We start from the raw sequence: 24,884 nt of genomic DNA, 5'->3' as shown, positions 1-24,884 counted from the left end.
ACTCACCCTGTTGAACTGAGACCCTGCTGAGCCGCAAGAAGCAGTAAAGCTTTCCCTTTGGCATTTTCAGATACATATCCTCGTGGATCAGCGATTCGTTTCACCTTGCCAGCCATGTCTCGTCCAGAGGATGTTCTGTGGGTTATCTCAATGCGAAAACACTTACTCTTGTTGTTGTTTCACTTAAGCTTGGTGCTGACATGAGTTTTCTAATCCCGTACGCAAAGGCCTCCCGATCTTTTCTATGATGACAATGAATCTCGAAAATACACGACTTCATCCCGTATTCGTAACATTCAATCAGATATGACCCATCGAGCGCTGGAGCTTCTCGATCTTCGTTCTCCATCGCTCATCCTCGATGTGGGGTGCGGTTCCGGACTTTCTGGCGAGATCCTTTCCCAAGTTCCTCCTCAGGAGGGTGGACCTCATACCTGGGTCGGGATGGACATTTCACCAAGCATGCTTGATGTGGCACTGCAACGAGATGTTGAGGGTGACTTACTCCTGGCTGATATTGGACAGGGCGTGCCATTTCGGCCTGGCACCTTCGACGCGGCTATCAGTATCAGTGCTATCCAGTGGTTGTGCAATGCGGAGACAAGCGATGTCAGCCCCGAGGGCCGTCTTCGTAGATTTTTTGAGGGATTATACTCCAGTCTCCGCAGAGGGGGACGTGCTGTCTGCCAATTCTATCCGAAGAACGATGCGCAACGGACCATGATTAGCGGCGCTGCTGTAAGAGCTGGCTTCGGAGCTGGTATCTTAGAAGACGACCCTGGCACAAAGAATGGCAAATTATATCTCGTCCTGACCGTTGGAGGTGGCGGACTGCATGGCGATATTACTGGCGTTGTCCAAGGCATGAACGATGTTGACATCTTAGATGCCAGGAGGAAAGCCGCGGAGCGCAGCAAGGTCCAGCCATCCAGGAAAGGAGATAAAGCCTGGATTTTGCGAAAAAAGGAACAAATGACGAAGAAAGGGAAAATTGTGAAAGCAAATTCCAAATACACCGGAAGAAAGAGGCGTCCTGCGTTTTAGCTTTACATGCTCTGTCCGACTGTGTGCCACAATTTACACAGCTCCGGGTCACTCGTCCATTGCGAGAAGTACTGCTAGATCGACGCAGCGCAGTGGTTAACAGATCCCTTGCTGTATACTACTTGACCGAGCGCCTGTTTGTGCGGTGAACTGGATTGAGCAGTCATCCGATATATCCGTTTGACGTCCGACGAAAGGCATTCCTGCTCTCACGAAGATTACAAACTGTTTGACAGATGGGTCTGTCTCGGAGGGATGCTTTCAGATCAGAGCCGCTCCACTCAGGGTCTATTGGTTCGGAATGGGCAGTGGACCATCCTCAAGAGATTCTCGTTGCTGTGTCAAGCCTGGGGTAGGATGTCTCATGCTGTGTGGAAGCTCGTGGACCAAAGATAGGCTCATAGATTACTGCCGATTGATGATACCCTTACTTTGGACAAAAGCAAATTTTCAAGCACCTTTATTTATAACGACGCATCTAACACTTACTCCCTATCCCACAATCATGTTTATCGCCTCGAATATACAGTAGACGTCTTCTTGCATTGTATGCGGTGGTAAGTGTTACAAAGTATAAGCATAGGTCTAACCAGCTTGCAAGGCCTTGAGGGAACACGACAACAGACCCTTTTTTTCTTCGTCATCATGAGAATTGCAGAAAGGAGATGAGTGGTATCGGTAGCAATTACAGAGCAGCCTCCATCTTGTCCAAGACGGCCCTGGTGAACTCGTGAGTGGTGGCTTGTCCACCCATGTCGCGAGTTCTCGTTTTACTGAAAATGTGAGAATTAGCCGAAATTAGACCGTCGAAAAGACGATAGTAATGTGGACTCACCCTTCACCAATCACATCATACACGGCCTTGGAGATCCTGTTTGCGTGGTCGTCCAAGCCAAGGTGGCGAAGAAGCATGGATCCAGAAAGGATCATAGCACTGGGATTAGCCTGATCTTTGCCCTTGATATCGAGGCCAACGTGACGGCAGCCGGGCTCGAAGACCGCAACGTCACGTCCCATGTTGCAGCCAGGAACCACACCAGGTCCACCGACAAGGGCAGCGCCGACGTTGGATAGAATGCCTCCGTACAGGTTGGGCATGACCATCACGTCGAATTGCTGGGGTCGAGAAACGGCCTGCATGGATGCATTGTCGACAATCATGTCGTTAACTTCCAGAGTAGGGTACATCTCGGCGACCTTGTGGAAAGTACTGCGAAACAAGCCATCGGCGAGTTTCATTATGTTCGCCTTGTGAATGCAGGTGACCTTCTTTCTGTTGTTGGCGAGAGCAAAACCGAACGCGAATTTGGCGATGCGCTCTGATTTGGCACGAGTGATGATCTTCAGCGACTCAACAACACCCTGTACCGACTGGTGCTCAAGACCAGAGTACTCTCCCTCGGTATTCTCACGGATAATGCAGAGGTCAACGTTCTCATGCCGTGTCTTGTAACCGGGAATATTCTTGATCAGAACGATCGAAGCGAAGATATCAAGTTCTTGACGGAGAGCAACGTTGAATGACTGGTGACCCGAGCGCTCAACAGGGGTGAACAAGATACCCTTGAGACCGAGCTTGTTGCGTCTAAGAGAGGCGATGGATTCCTTGAAGAGCTCCTCCGAATGCTTGTTGCCTGTATCGACACCGCTGACATCTACCTGCTCCCATTCAATAGGAACGTTGTCGGCCTTGAAGATGGTCTTGACTGATTCGGCAACTTCCGCACCAATACCATCACCTTTGCATCACAGAGGAAAAAATCTCGTGTCAACGATACCGACTATGACATTTGGGGAAACGCTTGGGGTGAGCTATAGGTACCTGGAATTAGAGTAACGGTGTACTTGCCGCCATACTTCGTGGGCTTGAAGATGTCGGACTGCACGCTAGCAAAAGCTGGACACCAAGTCAATCGATGTCATAGGAAAGCAGCCAGTCCTGCTGCAAAAGCATTGAAGGTACGTACATCTTGCTGGGATCGAGGAGTGCACTAGAGAGCCTGCACCAGCTGCGCGGCGGAGGAGAGCCTGCAGAATAGAAAAAAAATTAGCTTTAATTAACAAAAACACGACGTCGAAGCACGGGGAATGAAAGGAGCTGCTGCAATGCGGCTGCAATGCTGCTGCCGGGCGGAGGGAAGTAGCCAGAAAGAGAAGGGGAAAATGGGACAGGAAATGAGAAAAAGCCCGACCACGAGCCACACAATCTATCGGACGTTGGGTCTCACTAACCTGCGCGGGCTGCGCCGTCCGCAAGGAGAACATTTTGCAAGGCAATGGACAAGAAAAGAAAATGGACAGGAAGAAAGGAGATGAAAAGAATTGTTCCCTGGTGAGCGAGAAAACACGCAGGCAAAACAACGGATGGAGTTGGAAAACGAGGTGCACGGCCACGAGGAAGAAGGAGGCACCGGAAAAAACGGCGGATCATCTCAGCGTCCATCAGGTAAGGTGTCTATTCCGTCCTCCGTCCTCTCTATGTACTATTTGTGCAGTGCCTGTCTCAGAACACGGCCCGATCTTATCTTTCCCCCTCTCCGTGTCATAATATCATCAGTGCTCAACATAGAAATAGGTAATAATGCGTTGATTATTTACAATGAATAAGAAGAAACGAGAAAGAAGAGTCTCTGTAATCTGTAAGTTATCACCAAACACTGACAGTTCATTGGTACAAATGCTAAGCTAAGTACAGGTAAGAGTACTCCATACAGAGATGCATCAAGATCAAAAGTTCTTTTTCTTGGCTTGTTGGGTAGAGAGATCATTATGCCTCTGCAGTACCCAAGAGGATAGTCCTCTGTCCCTTAACCACGTCTGTTGCAGTCCATTCCGAGTATATTTAATGTCCTAGCAGTCTATCGACCAACCTCAAAACCTCTCCAATACCGCTGAAAGAATGAGATGATGCAAAAGTTTATTGAGGAGCTTAACTTTATTGATGGCCCTTTTTGGTTAAGAAATGTCTATTGACACTATTGACTGCACATAAGTGCCTTGATCACCTGCTATTCACATTTTCATTCATCATGATAACAGATTTTCTAGGTGAATAACTGGCCTGGATAAATCCTGGTCAATCTCAATGTTACTTCAAAACTATGAATTAATAACACAAAGGCTGACTCTTATTGAGGGTGTGCTTTTGTGATTGCTATTAATTGAGATCTATTCATACATCCACACTTCTTATTCATTCACCTGCTTCACAGCTTTCCCACCAGATTTGGATAGAATCACTCAAGCCTTGGGAATGCATCTCCATGCGTTGCATTTGGCAAGGTCTCTGTACCATGCGCCTACTTAAAGCGAATGAGACCTGCCTCGAATCGATCTCTTCGTAGATATCAAAGTCGTCAATTCCAATTCAAATCCAGGCTTTACTTTGCGACCTACAGTGACGCATTCCTTTCTATATCTCCACTTCATTTGATCATCGAAGATGAAGCTCCTCTCGCTCGTTCTCGCTACCCTCGCTGCCACTGCTGTCCAGGCAAACGTTACGCCGTGGTGCCATCTTCCTGGTCAGGGTTGCTACATGCTTAAGCGCGCTGCTGATGCCTCGGATGAGGTCAGACGTTCAGCCAGTGCCGTCGCTGAGGCCGTTGCGGAGGCCTTCCCGCAGACTCCGTGGTGCCATCTTCCTGGTCAGGGTTGCGCCAAGGCGAAGAGAGCTGCAGAGGCCGCTGAAGAGGTGAAGCGCTCTGCCGATGCCTTTGCTGATTCCATGGCTGCTTTTGAGAAGGAATAGGAAAAGTTGGTATTACCCCTTGCGGTCTTCCGCCAATGAGTTTTCTTCCTTCGACCAGTTTGATTCTCTTCTGTGTTTTTATTTTCCTCTTTACCGAACCCCTCCTGTCTTCTCTGATGCTGTATGATCTTTACTTCTGTTGCAGTTGTTTGAGATACGTTACACCCCGGAGTATCTCGGGCTGGTCATGACTCCTTACTGAGGCGAGCTGTCACAGGGCTGATTTCTGGCGCCCCATGTCCTGCCGACGTTCTCTTCGATCATGGCTACGATTATTCACTTGGCTGATGAAATTTTGGGGTGGGGGACAAATGCAGGAGCGTCTTATTACGTGGAGGCCCAATTCGAGGGGGAAATATGAAATATCACAACGCTGATGGACGAGCAGAGGTTTTGTTTTCAATCATTCGTGTTAATATTGTGTTTTGACATGGGGACTTGACATATGTAAGGCGAGACAGCCTTGTGTTCCCATGGCACCCTGGCCTGACAACTAACTTGTCATTCTTTCTTCTTATAATGGTTGGGCTGGCATATATCATACCTTTTAAATGCTGCAAGATTTGCCTCACATTAACTTATGTGAACTTGTTTGACCTGTGGTAAATCACACGGATTAAGATGTGATGTTTGTAAGAAGCCATATCACAAAGTCCTGAAAAACAAGACTGTAGTCTTTTGTCAAATAATCCAATTCCTCAGGTGCTGGACATCACAGTAACAGTGCACATTAATTAACCTTATGCTAATTATAGTGTTCTTTAACTTTAACTAGTGCCTGTCATTGGGGATAGTGCATAGGTGCAGTAGCATGAGAATTTAGACAGACAGGAATGACTCTCATTGTTATGGCCTCTAGAATTCTGCCTCCCAAGATTACCAGAAAATACACAAAGCAGGATAACTCAGGTAGATTGCTTCAATTGGGACAACTTTTCAACGCCATAAAGGTATTCATAACCAGCAGTGCAGGACTGCATAAATGTACGTGGCCAGATAGGCTGCCACTATGAGAGGTACAGGAATAATACCTACTACCTTGGTGATCAAGCTCTCCAAGGGGATACGTCCTGACCCTGATTTGGATATTTATTGGATATTTCACCAAGGTCAGATCTGATAATCCTGGTATATCCAGAGATAAACTTGATGGGGTTCAGCAACCAAAACATAGAAATGGGCTTGCAGAAGGGAAAATGTGGGAAATAATGTCAATTATCAGGACTCCCAGGTATGTCCTAGCTTCATACCATGGGCATGGAAATCTATAACAGCATCGATTCCACTAAGACAGAAGAACCCAAGTGGAAGCTGTAGGGTTAATACATGGATTGTGAGCAACTCTGCACTCTGAACATATCTGTAATGTACAGGCTTACAATTCATCATGTCCACTGCCACAGGCCCCTGTAGGATAGCCAGTCCCTACAGTTATACTAACAAGATTTATTCCCCTAGATAAATTCAAAGGAACAAAGTGTGAGCGATACAGGGCATAAATCCGCGCTGATAACGTCAGATGAACAAGGGCAGGGCAATACAGTGAAGCATAATTCACAAAGTCATATCTCTAAGCTCTTACCACATGTGAATTCATGGAGTTACTCGTGAAGTGACTTTACCGGAACTTATATGGGCTATTCTCTTGTGGTTGTTCGATGCCATGGGGTTGTACGGATAAGTTCCCGATGCTTGATTATTATATGGGCTTTGAGAGAGTTGCGCCACCTAGGTGCATCCCAAGGTACCGCTTAATAGACCCAAGTTCAAGAATCAATACCTATAAACAGACGGAAATCAACACCAACTGTGGCTCCTAGATGAAGGGGTTGGAGATGTAAGAGTCACTTCCATCACAATTCAGCTATATTGAGCAATGAAGCCCCTCCTGCCGATCAAATGCATCAACTTAAGTCCATGAGCTCCGTTGCTGTCTGGCGCGCCACATGCGAGGAATGATGGTAGTGCTGTGTGATACTATAAACGATCGGACGGAGGACCTTTTTGTCCTTTGGTGGTTCAGACCCCATGCTCATCTGTTTTGCAAAGAGCGTCGCAAGGTCGCTCTGCATTGCAATATTACTCTCAGACGCCGATAGGCCACACTGAATCCGTCACTAGTCAGGAGCTCAGACTGAGGATGGGCAAGGAAAGATCCCCACCTCTGTACAACAAGGGTTCATAATGAATACAGCTAGCGCGGTAGACACGTCTGTGATTTTTCCGCAAAAGGTACAAGTGTGCAGAATAGAGGAGGACATTTCAGGAATGCTGGCCGACGTGTAGGCAGAAAAGAGATCAATCGACAATACCGTCTAGCGTTTATGGAACGTCAAGCAGGCGTGAGGGCGGGATATGCGTAGTATATGATTAATTTGTCTACCGAGTCTGACAGACAGAGACTGGAATCGAACTGATGACCACCACCAAGCAGAGACCAGGGATTGAAAAGAGAATGGTTGGAATCAAGGAGATTGAAGGACTTTTGAAGGCGATAAGAGGTCCATATAGTTCATTGGATGCCTAAGAAATTGGGACTAGAAGCAACAGGTTGGGCATGCAACAAGGTGAGTTTACTTAAAGCGGGGGGCTTGTACAGAATACAATCAACAAAAGCAGGGTATCTTCTGCTTCATGCGCAGTGAACAGACTCATAAGCTAAATGCTAGAGATTTGTGGTGAACTTCGCCTATATAATAGAGGACACACACCCTCTCATAGGTCATGAGTCTTATCGAAGGAAAAGCTGGTAAAATATCGATATCTCTCGACTACCTTGGAACTATTTCCATCGGTCTTTAAGACTTGCAGTGCCATGAGCATTATTATTAAGATAGGCTTGCAAAGTTACGTAGTATAATTGCAAGTATTAGTCATATTTATGTGCATTATTTTCTTATATACATCATAATATCATGTGATAATAACCTTTTGTACCTACGTACAGTAGTGATAGGCAGAAACCCCGTGACGCGATCACAGCTACCTACCTTAGCACCCACGTCTTTGGAGTCAGCAAGTTAGCTTGCACATACTGCTGCCATATCTTATCTTGCACCTCTCCTATATCACTGACATCTGACCCATTGCCTTCACCGTACCTCTCTTCTACTTGTCATTTGTTCCTGCCTGAATATTGGTCTCATTTATTGATACTCACCTTCCTGCCACTGCTCTCATCTCACCTGTGGTTGTCGGTCCAACGTCACAGCTATGGTTCAGTCCCTCTCTCCTCTGCTGACGTTAAAATATCCAAGAAGCTGACTTCAACTCCATTATAGACATCTATCGGTACTGGATATGATCTATCGAACTCCGTCTTTTCTCCAGACGGTCGCAATTTCCAGGTATTTGATATACTCCATCTGCCGAGCTAGGAGGTACTCATACACCCGGCAGGTGGAATACGCAGTCAAGGCGGTCGAAAATGGAGGGACAGCTATAGGTATTAGATGCAAGGACGGAGTTGTCCTGGCGGTAGAAAAGATCGTCACGAGTAAGCTTTTGAAGCCAGGTGCGAATAAGAAGATCGCGACAGTGGATCGCCATGTGGGCATTGTAAGGCAACAATAATGTTTGATGTTGACGGAGCATCGTCTCATTGCTGCGAATCAATGCGTGCTAATTCATATATGCGCTTGTCCCAGGTCTCAGCGGGATTAGTCCCAGATGGTCGTCACTTCGTCTCGCGAGCTAGAGACGAAGCTTCCTCGTGGAGAAGCGTATACAAAGGGCCCATCCCGATCTCCGCCCTGGCCAATCGTCTTGGCAGTTATGTCCAAGCTTACACTCTCTACTCCAGTGTACGACCATTTGGAGTTACAGCTATTGTCGGAGGTTGGGATTCTGAAACCGAACTTGCTGTTGATGGTCAAGTAGGAACCGGACCGGCTTCGGGTTCCGGCGGTAAAATTTCAGGTGCGAAGGTTGGTGGGCCGGGTCTTTATATGATCGAGCCCAGTGGGCTGTACTGGGTAAGATGATTGTGGACGTTCAACTTCCTTTCTCGTGCTAACTTGATAAGGGTTACTATGGCGCGGCCACTGGCAAGGGAAGACAGGCAGCGAAAGCTGAACTTGAGAAGTTGGACCTTGCCTCCGAAAAGTTGACTCTGCTCGATGCCGTCAGAGAAGCCGCCCGAATCATATACGTGGCCCACGAAGACAGCAAGGATAAGGAGTTTGAGTTGGAGATGTCTTGGATCAGCTCATTAGACGGTCCGACCAAAGGGAAGCACGAAGAGGTACCTAGGGAACTTCTTGAAGAGGCCGAAAAGGCAGCGAAGAGAGCTTTGGAGGGGGAAGACGAGGACGAGGAAGAGACGACAAAGAATGATGGCAATGAAGGCGAGCGAATGGAGGAATAGATTCGCAAATTGAAGATCACTACCCGACAATACAATACAAGGATAATCAGATCTCGTTAGGGTGGCCAAGGGGTTAATTATCGCCACTCGTATTTTAGGCCCAATGGTGTTTTTGGGGCCTTTCACTCTCTGCCTGTCGAGCGACGGGTGTTGTAACTGCGCCTACCTCTGGTTCCGTCATGAAGCCATTTACTTTTGCTAATTGCCGTGAGACTAAACGATTTTCCCTTCTAGCCAGTCTCTTCTCTTCAAACCAAGTTCCACGGCGGCTTTACCCCAATCTTCGCCATGATTATGCATTCCCTTCTTGCCAAGACCAGCTCTTTCCAGGCCTTGTTCTTCCGTCAGAACAGTGAGCACTCCGAAAACGACTGGCACGCCCGTATCAAGTTGGACACGCATCAACCCGTGAGACACCGCATCCGCAATGTACTCAAAATGCATTGTCTCTCCCTTGATGAGAACACCGATAGCAATAATGGCATCAAAAGGCTTAGATGCAGTCGAGGTTGGCGACGTCTTACTCAGGTCTGCAGTAGAGGACGATAATAAATCCGTAGCACTGATCCCTCCTGCGGATGATGATCCTTTGGCGGCCTGGAGCTGCGAGGCTGCGTACATTCTGGTAGAGATCTCGGATCAGATAGGCTTATAACAGGAAGGCAGAACACATGACTGTGTCTCCGTAATGCGCTTGGAATCGCGATGTCTTACCGCTGAGCAGCAAAGGGTAATTCGTAACTGCCGGGCACTGTCTCAAGAGTGATATCCTCTTCAAGTACTCCGGCTGCCAAAAGGCTTTTTTTTGCCCCTTCCACAAGGGGCCCGATTATTGCCATGTTCCATCTGGCATGAACTATGGCAACGCGAAGCCCAGAGCCTTCGGAGAGGGAGAGGAAGCATAAGCAAACCGCGTCACGGAATATAGATGAATCCCTCACCATCAAAAGCTTGAGCAGCCCCTGGCCCTTTCACTGATGTCATTTTTGAGTACGGGTGTTTTCCTCTGAAAGTTCGTTGTCGATGGCTTGGGGAAACAGGTGGTTCGTTAGGAGGAGGGGTTCTTTGGAATACAAAAGTCTTGTGGAGAACTGGAAGTCAGCGACACCGATTCCCCGCTTGGTGGGAAATTACAGGGAGCTACTCTGTACCCATGAGCCAACCTATGCAATTTCCAGCAAAACCTATATATAGAGTGCAAGGTGCGAAATGTGTGCTTCCTTACAAGCGCTTTAGCTTTAGAATACTGATCTGCGAACCACTGAATATCGGTGTCATGCGACTAAACATATACTAAAGGGATATATTGTTCCTGGATGTAAACAATGCCATGAGAGTCCCAGATGCGGCTTTAGTCAAAATGACCAGCATGATAATTTGAGCAGAGGTCGATAAGATTAGCATCTACACAACAATAACCGTACCACTTCTTCTCATTCACCGGGTGTATGAATGTGTAAAGTGAACAATGTAACAAAGATACCAGAACCATTCTTTCTCTAACAACTCATGTGCCAGATCCACGATCCCTACATACCATGGGTGATATGCTGATTTATTCAACAGTGACCGATTTTGCGAGGTTGCGCGGGAAATCAACGTTGAGTCCCTCGCCAACAGCAAGCCAGTAGGCAATAAGCTGCAGTGGAATAACGTTGAGAAGTCCTTGCAGACAGTCGACGGTCCTTGGAACCTCAATCTTTTCGGTCTGGGCGGAAGAGAACTCTGGATCGTCATGGTTACAAATCACAATGGGGCGACCACCGCGAGCAATCACTGGTGAATGGTTAGAGCTATCTAAGACGAAGACAGGGGGGAAAGATAGCTCACCCTGTTGATAAGCATTCAGAGATTTTGAGAAGATATTGTCCCTCGTAAGAATCATGATAATGGGCAGATTCTCGTCGACCAAAGCAAGGACGCCGTGTTTCAGCTCACCGGACATGACCGCCTCACAATGAAGATACGATATTTCCTTGATTTTGAGTGCTCCTGCAGAAGCCATTAGCGTCCGAAATACCTCAAGTGGGGATACTGTAATGCTGACCTTCGAGAGCCGTGGGGAATTGACTGCCTCTGCCCAAAAGAAGTAAACTCTTTTGGTCCTTGAAAAATTTCGCGCACATCTGTTTGATGGGTTCATTCAATTTCAGGATCTCTCTGAACTGTCCTGAGATTTTCGAAAGACCGTCCATGATTTCCTCCCGTCGCTTTTGCTTCGAAGCGCGATCCTCGCTCAGAGAGAGTGCGAACATGACCATGGCAACGAACTGGGACGTATATGCCTTGGTGGAAGCAACGCCAATTTCAGGACCAGCATTGATATGCACACCACAGTGAGTCAAGAGAGAAATGGAAGATCCCACGACGTTGACAATGCCGACAGTCAATGCTCCTCGTTCAAGGCAATAGCGAAGAGCCATGAGCGAATCGGCAGTCTCACCCGATTGGGAGACGAAGACACAAGTATCGTCCCGGAAAACAGGCGCCTGCCTGTCCAAGAAGTCCGAGGCAAGTTCAACTGATATGGGGATTTCAGTGAGCTCTTCAAAGACACCACGTACGGCCATGCATGAATGATAGCTGGTTCCACAAGCAATGAAAATGATTCGCCTGCAGCGACGAATAGTGGAAATATACTGCCGAAGCCCCCCAAGTGTGACCTGCTTGTTTGCAACATCCAATCGACCTCTCATGGTATTGACAACTGACTCGGGCTGTTCAAAAATTTCCTTCTGCATGAAATGATCGAATTTGCCCTTCATAATTTCCTGAAGCTCCATCTCAATGGTTTGGATAGCGCGCACGTTCGAGGTACCATCATCCTTCGTGAGACGGTGGATATTCAGTTGGCCTTCATGGACATGGGCGATATCGTCATCTTCGAGATAAAGCACTTTCTTTGTGTGCTCAACGATCGCAGAGGGATCAGAAGACAGGAAAAACTCTGCTGGCTGGGGAATGCCATCATCTGAAAGAAACGCACGCGACTGCGACCGGTGCAGGAGGGATTTATCAGGTGGAGCCAGAAGCCCGGTAGCAGACTTCTTGATAGCTACGTTCTGAGAAGCCTGCTCAGCGGGAAGTGGTCCATCTTCCGAGTACTCCACGTCGACGAAGTCCACTTTCATCTTCTTTGACGTCCTCACGCCGATGACGAGCGGAGAACCCTTGCGAGCCGCAATTACCTCATGAGGGTAATGGACAGACTTAATGAGGAGACCAAAAGCACCCGCGAGCTCTTTCACAACAGCTTTGGCGAGGACTGTGAACTCAATGTCGGGCTGCTGGTCGTACAAGTATTTCGCAAGCTTCGCAATACATTCGGTGTCAGTTTCAGTCTCGAACCGGAACCCCTTGCTCTCTAGAAGAGCTTTGAGTTCCTTGTAGTTCGTAATGATGCCGTTGTGAACAACTGCGAATTCCCAGTTTGGATCAGACCTGTCGGACAAAATATGCGTTAGTTTAGCCAACGGACCGCAACTTATGGTTGCCAGTTCAATGCCAAATGACTTGCTGAGACCGGTGATGCACTTACCGGTGAGGGTGGCAATTCTGGCGAGAGGGTGTTCCGTGAGTAGCCCAGCGTGTGTGAGCAATACCAGCGTGGGACTCGAAAGTCTTCGTCATGTCGGGCTTGGATTCCTCAATGAGCTCCTTCAGTTTCGCGACCTTACCAACTTCCTTGAAGGCGCAAACTTCGTTCTTTCTGTCACCGTCCACCGCAAAGCCTGCCGAGTCGTAACCGCGGTATTCAAGTCTGGAGAGTCCTGCATTTCATGACTGTAAGATTGCTATCAGAGCAAATGGAGGGGAGTCACATACCATTGAGCAACGTATCAATGATGTATTTACGGTCTCTCTCGACAAGGTAATTGATATAGCCGAAGATGCCACTGAATCACGTTAACAGGCCGTATATTAATTATCTTGAAAAGGAAATAGAGGTCTATTTAAAATGACATACCACATCGTGGAAGACTATTCAGGTAGAGTTGGATGGGCTCGGAGAAGTTGTAAGGCAAGACTAGGACTCCCAGAGGAAGCTTTTTACCTGAGTGAGGAGACCGAAAAGACCGGAAAAGAAAGAAGGCAAGAAATCTGGGTGATGAGAGTAATCAATCACCAACGAGGAATAGAGTTAATGAGACTGCCCTAAGGTAGAGGTGGAGGCAGATATTAGTTATCGACAGCTGTTGAATTGTTCACGATGTTCTGTGAGGTTTGAATAGATGGATGAGTGGTTTTTAAGGCAAGCAACTGAACGAGCGAAGGGAGGGGTTGATAATGAAAGGCAGAGGGTAGTTGAGTTGACATAGGATCAACAAGCTAAGAGGAGGGGGAGCTGTTATGTTTTATGTTGCCGTGTTACAGGATAGACCCACCCACAGGACCAGGGAAGCTGCTACAGAATGGAGCGATGGCGTTCCCATCCTTCTTTATTCAAGTGAGGAAGTCAGGAAGTGGCCAACAACCAGTGGTTGCTGCAGCGTCTGCGCCTCGTAGCCACACACATACACACACATCTGCTGGAATGTCTCACCCCAACTCGATCCGAAACAAACATTTGACAGTTGGCCTACATAAGAGTGGAGAGCTACCTATCCCTCTACAAAGTGCTGGTGCCGACGCTATCATGCTGGATAGATAGTAGTGGGGGTTAAAAATAAACGCAGATGGATTGTGTGAGTTAGCTGAAGTGTTGCTATATACAGAACAGGTAACTAAATAATAGTCTACCCCTGGTACTCCCTAGCCGCCTACTATGCTGGTCTCCATTCCTTTCCACTCGGAAGTGTACAAAAATAACATCCGCAGTACTTGCAGATATCTGTTATCGCTTTTATTCTTTCTAGTAGTAATGGGTGGGCTCTGTCCTCAGAGCATTAGCCTTGCTATGAAACTACCATGATTTGATAGTAGAACTTAAGTACAGTACCTGCAGGAAAATTCAATGTATTCAAAACTCCCAATATGATAAGTATATTTGATCTAAGAAACACAGCCACTGGTCCCATTATCCACATCACTAATTCCAAGCTTGTATAATATTGCTACCATATGTTGCCATATATACTAGAAAATTACAATAACATCACATCCTAAGGTAAAAACTTAACCAGGTGCATTTTTAGTATATAAACATCCAGGAATACACAGATCATGATCATTATAATTAAAGTAGTATCTAATGTAGATATTTACATGACTAGGGTCCCTTACAGACTCTTAGTTGATGATCCAATAATATACCAGGGGTATGTGACTACTGTACTCTATACACTACTCTGTGGACAGGAAAATAACAATCATCAATGTGAGGCTATTTTCCCAGATATTGCTATTTTTAACATCATGCACTAAGTTCCACATATTAATTTTACTTTTCTTGCACTCTGTATGGTAACGTACCCCTTTTGAAGGTAATATATGTGGACCAAAGTTAGTAACATCTTACAAGTCCCGTAGAAGAACCCCCATATGATCATCCATCAGTAATCTTGCTGCAGTGGAAGAGCACACTAATATAACCACCTAAGTACGAACTGCCATCTAGTAACTCTTCCATAGCAAAATAAAGTAAACTAAGGTATGAACATTAGACTATCTCAGTCGGCAATAGTAAATAATAGTCCAAGTTCCACAAATTTGGTTACCATTCCATCGGTACAGAGTACTTCGTGGGTTGATTAAGGTATCCTCCAATGACTGGAGTTGTATGGGAACATCTGATCCATCAACCATGTTACGTCTCTTTCCACCGGCTTGCTCTTACTTTCTGCACCTTGCTGTTCCTTTGTCATGTATCCTAATAATGTACGGAGGCGTGCACCAAAAGTTTTGACCGCCGCTAGTAAGCTTGGCTGTATCCTGCTGACGCAGCCCCTTAGTAATTTGTATGGCAACACGTCCAGAAGGAGAAATCTTTGTTTACATTCTAACATTCAACTCTTTGATACTATTCAAACTCACTATTTTCATTAAATCTCTTGATTTTTGGTGGTTAGCATCCCTTCCTTACCATGCCTAAAAACGGTTTCCATCCAATTGAATTGCGCATTCAGATTCTCGGGCTAGTAGCCTGGGGTATTGACATCCAGGATATTGCTACTAATCTAGAGGTCCCTGCTTAATCTATTTAGAAGATGATACAACATGCAAAAGACTGTGGATTCAGCCCTGGAAGATGCGAACGTGTTTAAATGGAATATGCTGAGGATGCTAAATGATCTGGCTGGCCTAAGGAGATAACACCTGAGAAGGAGAAAGCCATTATTGAATCTGTATCTAAGGACCGCAATGGAAGGGAGAAATCATCTGAAATTCTAGCTTATGAATATTTTTCCTTCTGGACGCATTACCATATAAATTACTAAGGGGCTGCGTCAGCAGGATACAGCCAAGCTTACTAGCGGCGGTCAAAACTTTTGGTGCACGCCTCCGTACAGCTATTTAGTTTCTTTCTTTCCTTCTCTTTTCCATTTTTATTTATTTATTTATTGTTGTCTTTTTTTTTCTTTTGCTTTTTTATATATAACATTTTGGGCTTTCGGCACATATCACCATCGCAAAGGGACTGCTGCTACCTGAACTCTAGGGTCACTGAATAGCTTGATTGAAGTGCATGAGAAGATTACATGAGGAGGGTAGCTGTTGCTCTAAGCACAACAACAACAACATGAAAAGTCAGCCAAAACCGACAGCGGCAGGTTAGACGGAACTGACCATGGGAGAGACGCCCATTGGATTTGTCTCGATCTTCCCCGTAAAATAGAGGAGTTCATCGCGTCCAGCTACCACACAACAGGACAAGGCATCGCCTCGAGAACGTTCACTACAGGATCTCAACCAGATGGCAGGCGGGCGTCGCTTTACGTTCTCGGGTAACGGGGTATAGCATAGCTCGAGGCCTGGGAACTCGACGTCAATCAGTGAAATTGAAAATCAAATTTCAAGCGATCAAGAAATTTTGGGTGATATTCTCCCAAAAATGGGGCGGAACAAAGTGTTATCCAAGGCATAGTTAAATGGACAGTCGGAGCGCGCCTCGAGGGGCGATAGTAGTGCATGGATATACATCTGTCAGAACGATGATTAGACTATTGCATATCCCCTGGACAAGTAACGTAGTCATGAGTCGCAGAACAGTATAAAAACATCGGAATATCGAAATTTCGCCGGGAAAGCACGACATGACTCCAGAAAGCCTTCAGTGGTTGTGCTTTCTGTACAACTTCACAGGAAGGGTCTCATGGAACTGGCGACAATGGAATGGAGTAGTCAGCAATGCAATCCGATATGTCCTTGAAAGGAGTGGTAGACTTTCGTAATAGCCTCTTCTCGACACCACACTGATTTTATAATTGTTTCGGCAGTGACACACTGGACCTTATTTTTAAGGACATCCATCTAGCAGAATTGAGACCCAACCTGCGCCGACTTCATGGAATTAGTTCCCCGACCACGAGGTCTTTCAGTGACTTGCTTTGTTCGCGTTCCTGGGCCACCAGCTTGATCGCGTCGGCAGGCGTGCTCATTTCCGGTTCAACTCCGCTTTTCTGCCCATGAGCCCCAAGTACTCAGTACACTGTCGAATTATCAAGGTTACTACTTCCACTACTAATAATTTTATTACTTCTCTTCGTCTCATTTATACATCAAAACTTACTGCTTTCATTTCCCTTTTCTCCTTGCTGCCGGGTTATAAGAATTACGCCCACCGATTCCCCCAGCAAGCGTTGACACCTGTGCCATCCTGTCAGGAAATTTCCCTGGCCGTGGGTCATTGCATGAGCAGAGAGACCGCGGTCAAGGATGCTGCGTTCTGATCGCGGCCTGTTCTTTTCCGGCTTGTGAGCCATCTTCCATTATGTCGCGCACATCGGCAGGCTTTGCGGACTTCTTTCCCACTGCCCCGTCAGTCCTTCAACAAAAAAGAGTCAGAGCGCCGCGAGATCGATCTCGCTCCAAGGATCGGCCCGAGGATCAACTTCATGTCCAGGATGGCAATGGACAATTGCCCCGCTCTGGAAAAAGCGCAGCCAACATTTCTACGAATGGCAGCTCACCTGACGTGTCTGTATCGGAAACCGGCACGGGTCTAGAGAAACCCGGATACAAACTCGTTGGAGAAACGAACGCGGACATAACGGGTACGGATACATCTATCCTAAGTGCATCGCTTGCTCAGTGTCGTGCAACCCAGGTGAACGAGGCACGGTTCGATAATCTCACCCCGGTCACCAACGCAGAGTCGTCGCCGCCTCGCAAGTTGAGTCCTCATCAATCCAAGTCCGTTGAAGTGGCCGAATACGAATCGAACAAGTTTGCAACCGATGAATTGAAACTTACTGCTACGCCCCTACATACACCGCCAACTCCACGGTCGCAAACCTCGCGCAGTGGTGTAATCAAGGGTTGTAAGTTGATTTACGACCCCGATCTTGAGAAAAGATCATCGAAGGAAAAGAAAAGAAAGCCACAATATGTGGACTTTGTGGTGAATGAACAAGACAGCTGTTCACCAGACCCGCGTCGGAGCATTCTGAATTACACTCGAGGTGCTGGCTGTAAGCAGAAGACGAAATACCGACCGGCTCCTTATAGACTGAAACAGTGGCCATATGATACTGCGACTACTATCGGTCCTGGACCCCCGGTCCAAATAGTGGTCACTGGCTTCGATCCCCTGACCCCAGTTGCTCCGATAAACGCGCTTTTTTCAAGCTTCGGTGAGATTTCAGAGATAAATAACCGCACAGACCCTATTACAGGTCGATTTCTTGGAGTATGTTCAGTCAAGTACAAAGACAGCACCTCTTTTCGAGGTGCCGGGCCAATGCCTGCGGCGACTGCGGCCAGACGAGCCTACATAGAATGCAAGAAGGAGCAACGGATTGGGACACGAAGGATCAGGGTTGAACTAGATCGAGATGGTGCTGTCTCGGACAGAATTGTTGCAAGGGCCATCGAGTCTCAGCGAATGGGACAGAGGAAGAATACAGTCGGAGAAGAGGCAAAAATTGAGCCTCAAGCAAAAAAGAATGAACCACCGCCGACAGCGCCCAAAGGCCCTTCAAGATCTTCCACGCGTCCGGTAGCCGCTGTGCCCGAAGGTCCAAGAGCGAGCTTTGTCAAGCCCGCCATGCCCTCTCTGATAGAGGAAACACCCATATTAGGGCAAATCAAGCGGGATCCATACATCTTCATTGCACACTGCTACGTTCCTGTTTTGAGCACAACGATTCCGCATCTGAAGAAAAGACTCAAATTATTCGACTGGAAAGACATTCGATGCGATAAAACTGGGTACTATATCATCTTCGAGAATTCTAGGCGCGGTGAGGAGGAAACCGAGCGTTGTTTCAAAGTATGCCATATGAAGCCTCTGTTTACTTACATTATGAATATGGAAAGCCAGCCTTATGGAAATCCCAACTATGAGCGAAGTCCGAGCCCAGAACGACTCCAGGCAGAGCGCCGGGAACGGGCAGAGAGAGAGAGGCTGAAAAAAGAGGCGGATTTGGATCTCGAGGAAGAAAAGAGACAGCGAGCGATTGATTTGGACCCATGCAGGGAAGTCCTGGCTCTCATCGTCCGCGATTTGAAAGATAAGCTTCTTGAGGATGTGAAATCACGCATCGCCGCCCCAACATTATATGACTATCTCGACCCTGACAGACATGCGTCAAAGAGGCGAGCTCTGGGCATTCCTGATCCTGAGGGGATCAGAAGACATACTTTTCAACTTGATGTTGATACTTTTGGATCTAACAATTCACAGGCTTCCCTACCAGGCGGCCGTTCATTCAACCCGTATGGCCTTAACATACTTGCGCTCCCTCGCATCAGAAAAGCTCGTCGTTTGAACCGTGCCGATGCTGCCTTCTTAGATGAGAGGCGTAAGCAGCCTGTTCGAAGAAAAGAAGTACGACCTCTCTACCACAGACTGCAGCAGTTGCATGATGTCGACGACTCTGATGAGGACCAACGTACTCCATTCTCGAGGGATATTGATGAACAGGACAGTCGTCCACCGAGTCGGATGAGTTCCAGATCTTCAATTTCCGATGACGGCGAGGAGTCAGAACCCTTGGATGGACTAGCTTCCCAAGACAAAAGCCATGAAGCGCGCCTCCTAGGCTTGGAATATGGAGATAGCGGTACCGTCCTTAACGAAACAGTCGACGGGTATTCTCGGCATCGTTCGCCGGGTCTCTCCTCTACACGCAAAAGGAAAAGGGCCGCGGAAGGCATTGAAGTGCGTAAACGACCTAAGGAGGAAAGCGAGCGATCAGAGTTGAACCGCTTTGTGGAGACTGAAAATACGCTGTTCAACGAGGCGTCTCAGCACTCAGAAGCTGCTGATCTTGGCGCTGTGAAGCTGGAAAACCTCGCTGGCATCGAGGGTAAATTCCTGGGTCGATTGGAAGACAGGTCGATCAAGGAGGACGGTGAGAAAGAGAATGTGGAAAGGCTTCAGATCAAGTCCGTCATACAAGGAGCAAATCTCGACGTTCAGCCACCGTTACCTGACGAATCCACTATTGCAAAGAGCCATGAAGGCCCGATTACAGAGATCGAATGGGGGGTGTCTAATGATGAACCTCGTCCGACAGTTGATGATGATGAGACCATAATCTTGGATTTGGACGGCTGGCAGAATCTCGTCAAGGATGAGGAGGATCTCTGCTTCCTTCGCCATGTCCTGGACGGGCAGTCGAGATCCAAGGTTGGAAATCTATCGGCATGGGCATGGAGACAGAAAGAGATTAAAGCTCTCAACCGTCCGGGTGAACGTGGGCCTGTCCATCAAGAGACTAGAATACCAGATTACTACGTTTGCAACCTCACTGGAGCTGCTCGGACTGAAGGAAGAAAGAGAATCTTGGAGTCGGAAAAGTCAAAATACCTGCCTCACCGTATCAAAGTTCAGAAGGCCCGAGAAGAACGGGAGGCCAACGCAAAGAGCGACCCTCATGCTTCTGCTGCAGAGGCTGCTAGGATCTCCGCGGCGAAGACGATATCTAAGTCCACTTCGAGATCGACAAGGGTCAATAATCGCAGGCTGGTTGCAGACATCAATGCACAAAAACAGGCTCTCCCTATGCAAGGTGGAGATAGTGATGTTCTCCGTTTCAACCAGTTGAAGAAACGAAAGAAGCCAGTGCGCTTTGCTCGGTCAGCCATTCACAATTGGGGTCTCTACGCGGAAGAGAACATATCAGCGAATGATATGATCATAGAGTATGTTGGTGAGAAGGTGCGGCAGCAGGTAGCAGACATGAGAGAGAGGCAGTACTTGAAGAGCGGGATTGGTAGCAGCTACCTTTTCCGAATCGACGAGAATACTGTTATAGATGCCACCAAGCGAGGGGGTATCGCTCGCTTCATCAACCATAGCTGTACTCCTAATTGCACTGCCAAGATCATCAAGGTTGATGGTAGCAAGAGAATTGTTATATATGCTCTCAGGGACATTGGAAGAGGTAATTCTGACAGACAAGCCAACCGACTCTACTTTCGGACATAAGCTAACATGTACGCAGATGAAGAGCTGACCTACGACTACAAATTCGAACGGGAATGGGACAGTGATGACAGAATTCCCTGCCTCTGCGGTTCGACTGGTTGCAAGGGGTTTCTCAATTAAGGCCACCTGGGATACCTCGCAGTTGACTTGGACACTGCACTCTTTATGAAGTGCAAAAATGGCAAGAATAAAAGCCTTCCGAGTTTCAAGTTCTTTCGTCTATTGCGCCGCCCTTAGATTCGCCTGGATTCTTGCTCACTCTGCCGTGGTTTCATAGACTGATTGAGTTGGCTCCAAACTTTCGCATTACGATGTTCTGTTCAGCTTTGAGCAGGTATTCATGTATTATTGGCTTCTTTTGGTGCCCCTGGGGCACCGATATCTAGCTCGTGGCGACTCGGAAGGAATCACACATGCCTTGTACAATAAATTTTAAATCACTCAGTTACTCACGATGGGAATATGAGAAATACTGCAATGATATATTCCACAGTGTTAAGTTAATGCATGTTGTTATGGAAGTATGTCATACGACCAGGCAGCTTTAGATGAGCTGATCATCCTGGTCTCGGTTCTTCTGAGCAATACATGAAAGCTCAAGCTGCAGAAAACTTGAGATGACAAACCCCATGCAGTAAGGTTTCAGACTATTAAATGGGCCGTTAGCAAGCGATCACATAGGATGAGCTCAGGGAATCCCAGACCCAAGTGACTTGGCAGAAGGAAGTTCGCAATTCCCTCTTTGATCATATATTCATGACCGCAATTCCCGCACACCAACTTTCCCTCGATAACATGTGTCTCGAGTAGCAACCGATGCAGATCCTTCAATGTCTGCTCGTCATTCAGGGCTTCCCCTTCGGGCTTCCTCTCGGGAAGATTGGAGAATCCAAGCTTGGGAATGTCAGGGACTACACATGCCAGCGAGACCAGGAGACGTTCAACCTTACCTCATTCGCAGTCACCCGTAGTCCATCCCAGTCAATGCGAGGAATAATATTGCGTATGAATTCTGGTTGGAAGTCAAGCTCCTCAAGTTCAAGCTCAGCGTCATGAAAGTGGAGGGGAAATGACGCTGACGACGTCTTGCATCCCTTGACAGCGCAAGTTAAAAAATTTGCAGTCACTAACTTCATTGTGTTTGTATCACAGAGTGATATGACGCTGCAGTGAAATTTAAGTGAAGGCCTCTGATAAGATAAGGGATATAGTCACAAATCTCAGACCCTGCGGAAAGTGAAGTGGGTGTGGTAAGCAATTTTATTTCCCTTTTTATTTTTTTATTTTTTTAAACTTCTTTTTGGCTTGTTTTGTGTTCACTACAACATATAAGATGAAAAGAAGCTTTTAGCACTGGCTAGTCTTTTGGTATGTCCTATCCCATTCCTACCTATTGCAGTCACCACTGTCCGCATGCTCTGGAATGTTGGAAGAGATCACCAGCTTCATTCACTTGATTAAAACATCTACCAAATCATCATCTGTTATGTCATAGTCCGTAAAAGATGCATTAGGGTTCAGGCGATCACCATCAAACACCAGATGAATCTTTCGCTCTGAAGGTATGCGCTCTGCGAGCCGGAATGCAGTAATAGCCTGAGAAATAGGCCCATTCGAAGCAACACTTGTTTCGAACTTATCAAACCCTGGGCACTTCAATACAAGCCTGACCAAAGGTTTCTGATCCGACCCCTCGTTCAGTTTCGATTGCGAACCAAGTACAGGCGAAAGTCGTTGAGTATCCGGGCCAACAAGCTTGTCTGTTACAGCCTCCATATGGATACGCAAGGGTTTCCCATCCACTTGTGGATACTTGTCAATATCCTCATCGCCATTTGAGGTTTCGCTAATATCAAGTCCGAGACTTCTGCACGTTGTGACGTCAAATAATCTCCTGCCCTTCCAAGTCAGGTATATAGACGCCTGCAGTGTTGTTGATAGATTTTGACGATTGCACCAAGCTAGACGAACGTCCCTCAAGGATTGTGACATTTTTCTATGAATTATGAGCGGCTTTGTACCATCGATCGGTGAGGTAATCAGGATTTGCACAGTAACATCTTCACTTCTGGGGCCAGAATATTGAGAAATGCCAGCGCTTGGGGCCTTCTTCTGGCATCGTGCTTCCCTCGGATGATCCGGACGCTCGTTAGCACTCATGCTCTTGCTCTCTCTTTCCATTTCAGACTGAGAAGTGTCATTAAAATTCATTTTGCAGCGCTGGGCTGGTGCGAGTAAGGTAAATTCGGAGTCACGATTCTGATGCACATTTCCGCTTATGTCTAGACCACCCGAATATGTCGTTGCCGGTCTCTGTAGTCCGCTGTCCATGCTTTCCTCCGCCAGAGTGTCGCAGGGAGGTGTCAACTTCGAAGGTGCACACTCTTGTTGACTCTTCGATAAAATATTGTGCTTGAAACCACCGTCAAGGCCTAATGGCGTGCTTTCCTCCAAGCTCCCATCATCCAGCACATGACGGCGTTTTCTTGCCCTGCCATCTTCAGCTACGGGCTTGTTGCTGCAGACAGATCTCTCCCGAGCCTCCCTGTTCGTTGTGATGATATCGCCGTAGATTTGTCCAGCACGACGGTAGAAGTCAGACTTCACTGGCTCGTCTCCTTTGCTTGCCCATGAAGGCCTCTTGAAGAATGACCTCATCAGGCCAGTCAGTTCGCTCGTCGGCTATGTTGCATGGATAACTGAGGTGTTGGTTGGTTTGCTTGTTGGAATGATCAGGTTACACTATGCAAATCGGACCTGATTTGTGGATAGTGCCACACATTGGAATCAGATTACCAACCCAACTAGAATGTTTTAGCACATTAGTGTTCATTAAAAGGAAATGATGCACATAAGAAGGATGGTAATTCTCTCCTATGATCAGTTATTGTTTATCTTTCTCTATGTTCTTATCTTAGTTTTTGGTTCTGACTACTTTGGCTCACCCAGTTCATATTTAGAATGTAATTATTTTGTGCAATGGCCACTAGTGATTTTAATAGGGACTATATAATGTGTATGGTGGGGGGGAATCCACCACGTGTTAGCATTATCAAAGAGCATTTAATGCTTAAATCATTATCAGGTAAGAACTCCACCTATTTGTTTCCAGCTGCTTCCTTTCTACAGCTCTGGCATAAGCAATTAATGAAGCCTCTTAAGTCCAACAGCTAGCTATAAATTATCATTCCTTCTACTTCTATCCTTTCCTCTACCCTATCAACTATTGGCATACTGGTGTTTACTGAGTTATGGAGAACGGTGCTTCATCTGAAGGAAGGGATCCATCTACCTTCCTTGGTGAAATAATTGGTGCTCCAGTTACAGTAAAGCTAAATTCAGGTGTTGTCTACAGAGGTTTCTATACCATCTCCATTCTTTACATAACTATATTTGTGCTGATAAACCCCATAGGCGAGCTCCAATCTGTAGATGGTTATATGAATATTGCCCTGGAGAGATCTGAGGAATTTGTGGATGGCAAATTAAGGCGAAGTTATGGCGATGCTTTCATTCGGGGAAACAATGGTCTGTCTCATTCTCATGTTTTCAGTCATCTTTCAGCTCTTTGTCTGTACTAATGAATGTAGTGCTTTATATTTCAGCACAATGATCCTCCATTGCCAATTTCCTAATCTCTTATTCGCATGGCTTACTCTCCATATCTGCTGTCTATTAATGCAGCCAATGCATTAATTAAACCTTCCACCTAGTTACAGAGTTGCCTTATAGGGAAACCTTGCCAGTATGACAGAGTGCTAGCTCAATGTAAGCCTATTTTCCCATATAAAATAATGTATATTAAATATAAACATCTGAACACTGTTGTGTTGCCACAATCATGTGTTATAGTCTTGCTTATCTAGACTTCTATAGCTTTAGCTTAGTAAAGAATCATCTTCTCCTTGATATATGGCATTGCCTTGTAAGACCATACTAAATAGTAGTATATCCTTGGTTCTCTAAGGAATGATTCAGGCTAATCTAATTAATTAATTATACTTTTTAATTCTAATTTTATTAATAAATAATGCTGCAGTAGTTTTACCTACATCTATTAACTTTCTTCTACTTAACTAGAAATCTATATTAAGCTATCTCATCACTTTCCTAAAAGGGAAGTTAATAATTCTGTAACTAGGACCTTAGTTATACTATAATTAATAATCTTATACTTATTCTTTAAATAT

The 24,884-nt window shown here is 46.5% G+C and overlaps 8 protein-coding genes across 8 annotated transcripts; 4 read left to right on the top strand and 4 right to left on the bottom strand.

The window, feature by feature from the left end:
- Positions 1-114: 114 nt before the first annotated feature.
- Positions 115-1,044, top strand: Aspvir_002462 (18S rRNA methyltransferase BUD23; the record flags this gene model as incomplete). Its single annotated transcript, XM_043274061.1, has 2 exons — positions 115-137; positions 228-1,044. The coding sequence occupies 2 exons, from the start codon at positions 115-117 to the stop codon at positions 1,042-1,044; spliced, it is 840 nt and encodes a 279-aa protein (XP_043129996.1).
- Positions 1,045-1,729: 685 nt separating this feature from the next.
- On the bottom strand, positions 1,730-3,309 carry Aspvir_002461 (isocitrate dehydrogenase (NAD(+)) IDH1; the record flags this gene model as incomplete). Its single annotated transcript, XM_043274060.1, has 5 exons — positions 1,730-1,817; positions 1,880-2,783; positions 2,867-2,941; positions 3,012-3,072; positions 3,277-3,309. 5 exons carry the CDS (start codon positions 3,307-3,309, stop codon positions 1,730-1,732), a joined length of 1,161 nt encoding a protein of 386 aa, XP_043129995.1.
- A 1,177-nt stretch (positions 3,310-4,486) lies between these two features.
- Positions 4,487-4,795, top strand: Aspvir_002460 (mating alpha-pheromone PpgA; the record flags this gene model as incomplete). Its single annotated transcript, XM_043274059.1, has 1 exon — positions 4,487-4,795. One exon carries the CDS (start codon positions 4,487-4,489, stop codon positions 4,793-4,795), a length of 309 nt encoding a protein of 102 aa, XP_043129994.1.
- A 3,213-nt stretch (positions 4,796-8,008) lies between these two features.
- Positions 8,009-9,161, top strand: Aspvir_002459 (proteasome core particle subunit alpha 7; the record flags this gene model as incomplete). Its single annotated transcript, XM_043274058.1, has 5 exons — positions 8,009-8,011; positions 8,077-8,142; positions 8,195-8,353; positions 8,443-8,769; positions 8,820-9,161. 5 exons carry the CDS (start codon positions 8,009-8,011, stop codon positions 9,159-9,161), a joined length of 897 nt encoding a protein of 298 aa, XP_043129993.1.
- A 213-nt stretch (positions 9,162-9,374) lies between these two features.
- Positions 9,375-10,145, bottom strand: Aspvir_002458 (lumazine synthase RIB4; the record flags this gene model as incomplete). Its single annotated transcript, XM_043274057.1, has 3 exons — positions 9,375-9,783; positions 9,876-10,041; positions 10,103-10,145. 3 exons carry the CDS (start codon positions 10,143-10,145, stop codon positions 9,375-9,377), a joined length of 618 nt encoding a protein of 205 aa, XP_043129992.1.
- Positions 10,146-10,716: 571 nt separating this feature from the next.
- On the bottom strand, positions 10,717-13,133 carry gfa1 (glutamine--fructose-6-phosphate transaminase (isomerizing) GFA1; the record flags this gene model as incomplete). Its single annotated transcript, XM_043274056.1, has 6 exons — positions 10,717-10,937; positions 10,992-11,153; positions 11,209-12,602; positions 12,700-12,931; positions 12,987-13,057; positions 13,129-13,133. 6 exons carry the CDS (start codon positions 13,131-13,133, stop codon positions 10,717-10,719), a joined length of 2,085 nt encoding a protein of 694 aa, XP_043129991.1.
- A 3,898-nt stretch (positions 13,134-17,031) lies between these two features.
- On the top strand, positions 17,032-20,814 carry set1 (histone methyltransferase SET1; the record flags this gene model as incomplete). Its single annotated transcript, XM_043274055.1, has 2 exons — positions 17,032-20,650; positions 20,711-20,814. The coding sequence occupies 2 exons, from the start codon at positions 17,032-17,034 to the stop codon at positions 20,812-20,814; spliced, it is 3,723 nt and encodes a 1,240-aa protein (XP_043129990.1).
- Positions 20,815-22,143: 1,329 nt separating this feature from the next.
- Aspvir_002455 (small ubiquitin-related modifier domain-containing protein) lies at positions 22,144-23,352 on the bottom strand (the record flags this gene model as incomplete). The annotated part of the gene is made up of 1 exon (XM_043274054.1): positions 22,144-23,352. One exon carries the CDS (start codon positions 23,350-23,352, stop codon positions 22,144-22,146), a length of 1,209 nt encoding a protein of 402 aa, XP_043129989.1.
- Between the last annotated feature and the right edge of the window lie 1,532 nt (positions 23,353-24,884).

This window comes from Aspergillus viridinutans (assembly GCF_018404265.1).
Source record: "Aspergillus viridinutans IFM 47045 DNA, scaffold_12, whole genome shotgun sequence".
NCBI lineage: Eukaryota > Fungi > Ascomycota > Eurotiomycetes > Eurotiales > Aspergillaceae > Aspergillus > Aspergillus viridinutans.
Note: the sequence above shows the minus strand (reverse complement) of the source record. Positions and strands in the feature narration are given on the sequence as shown.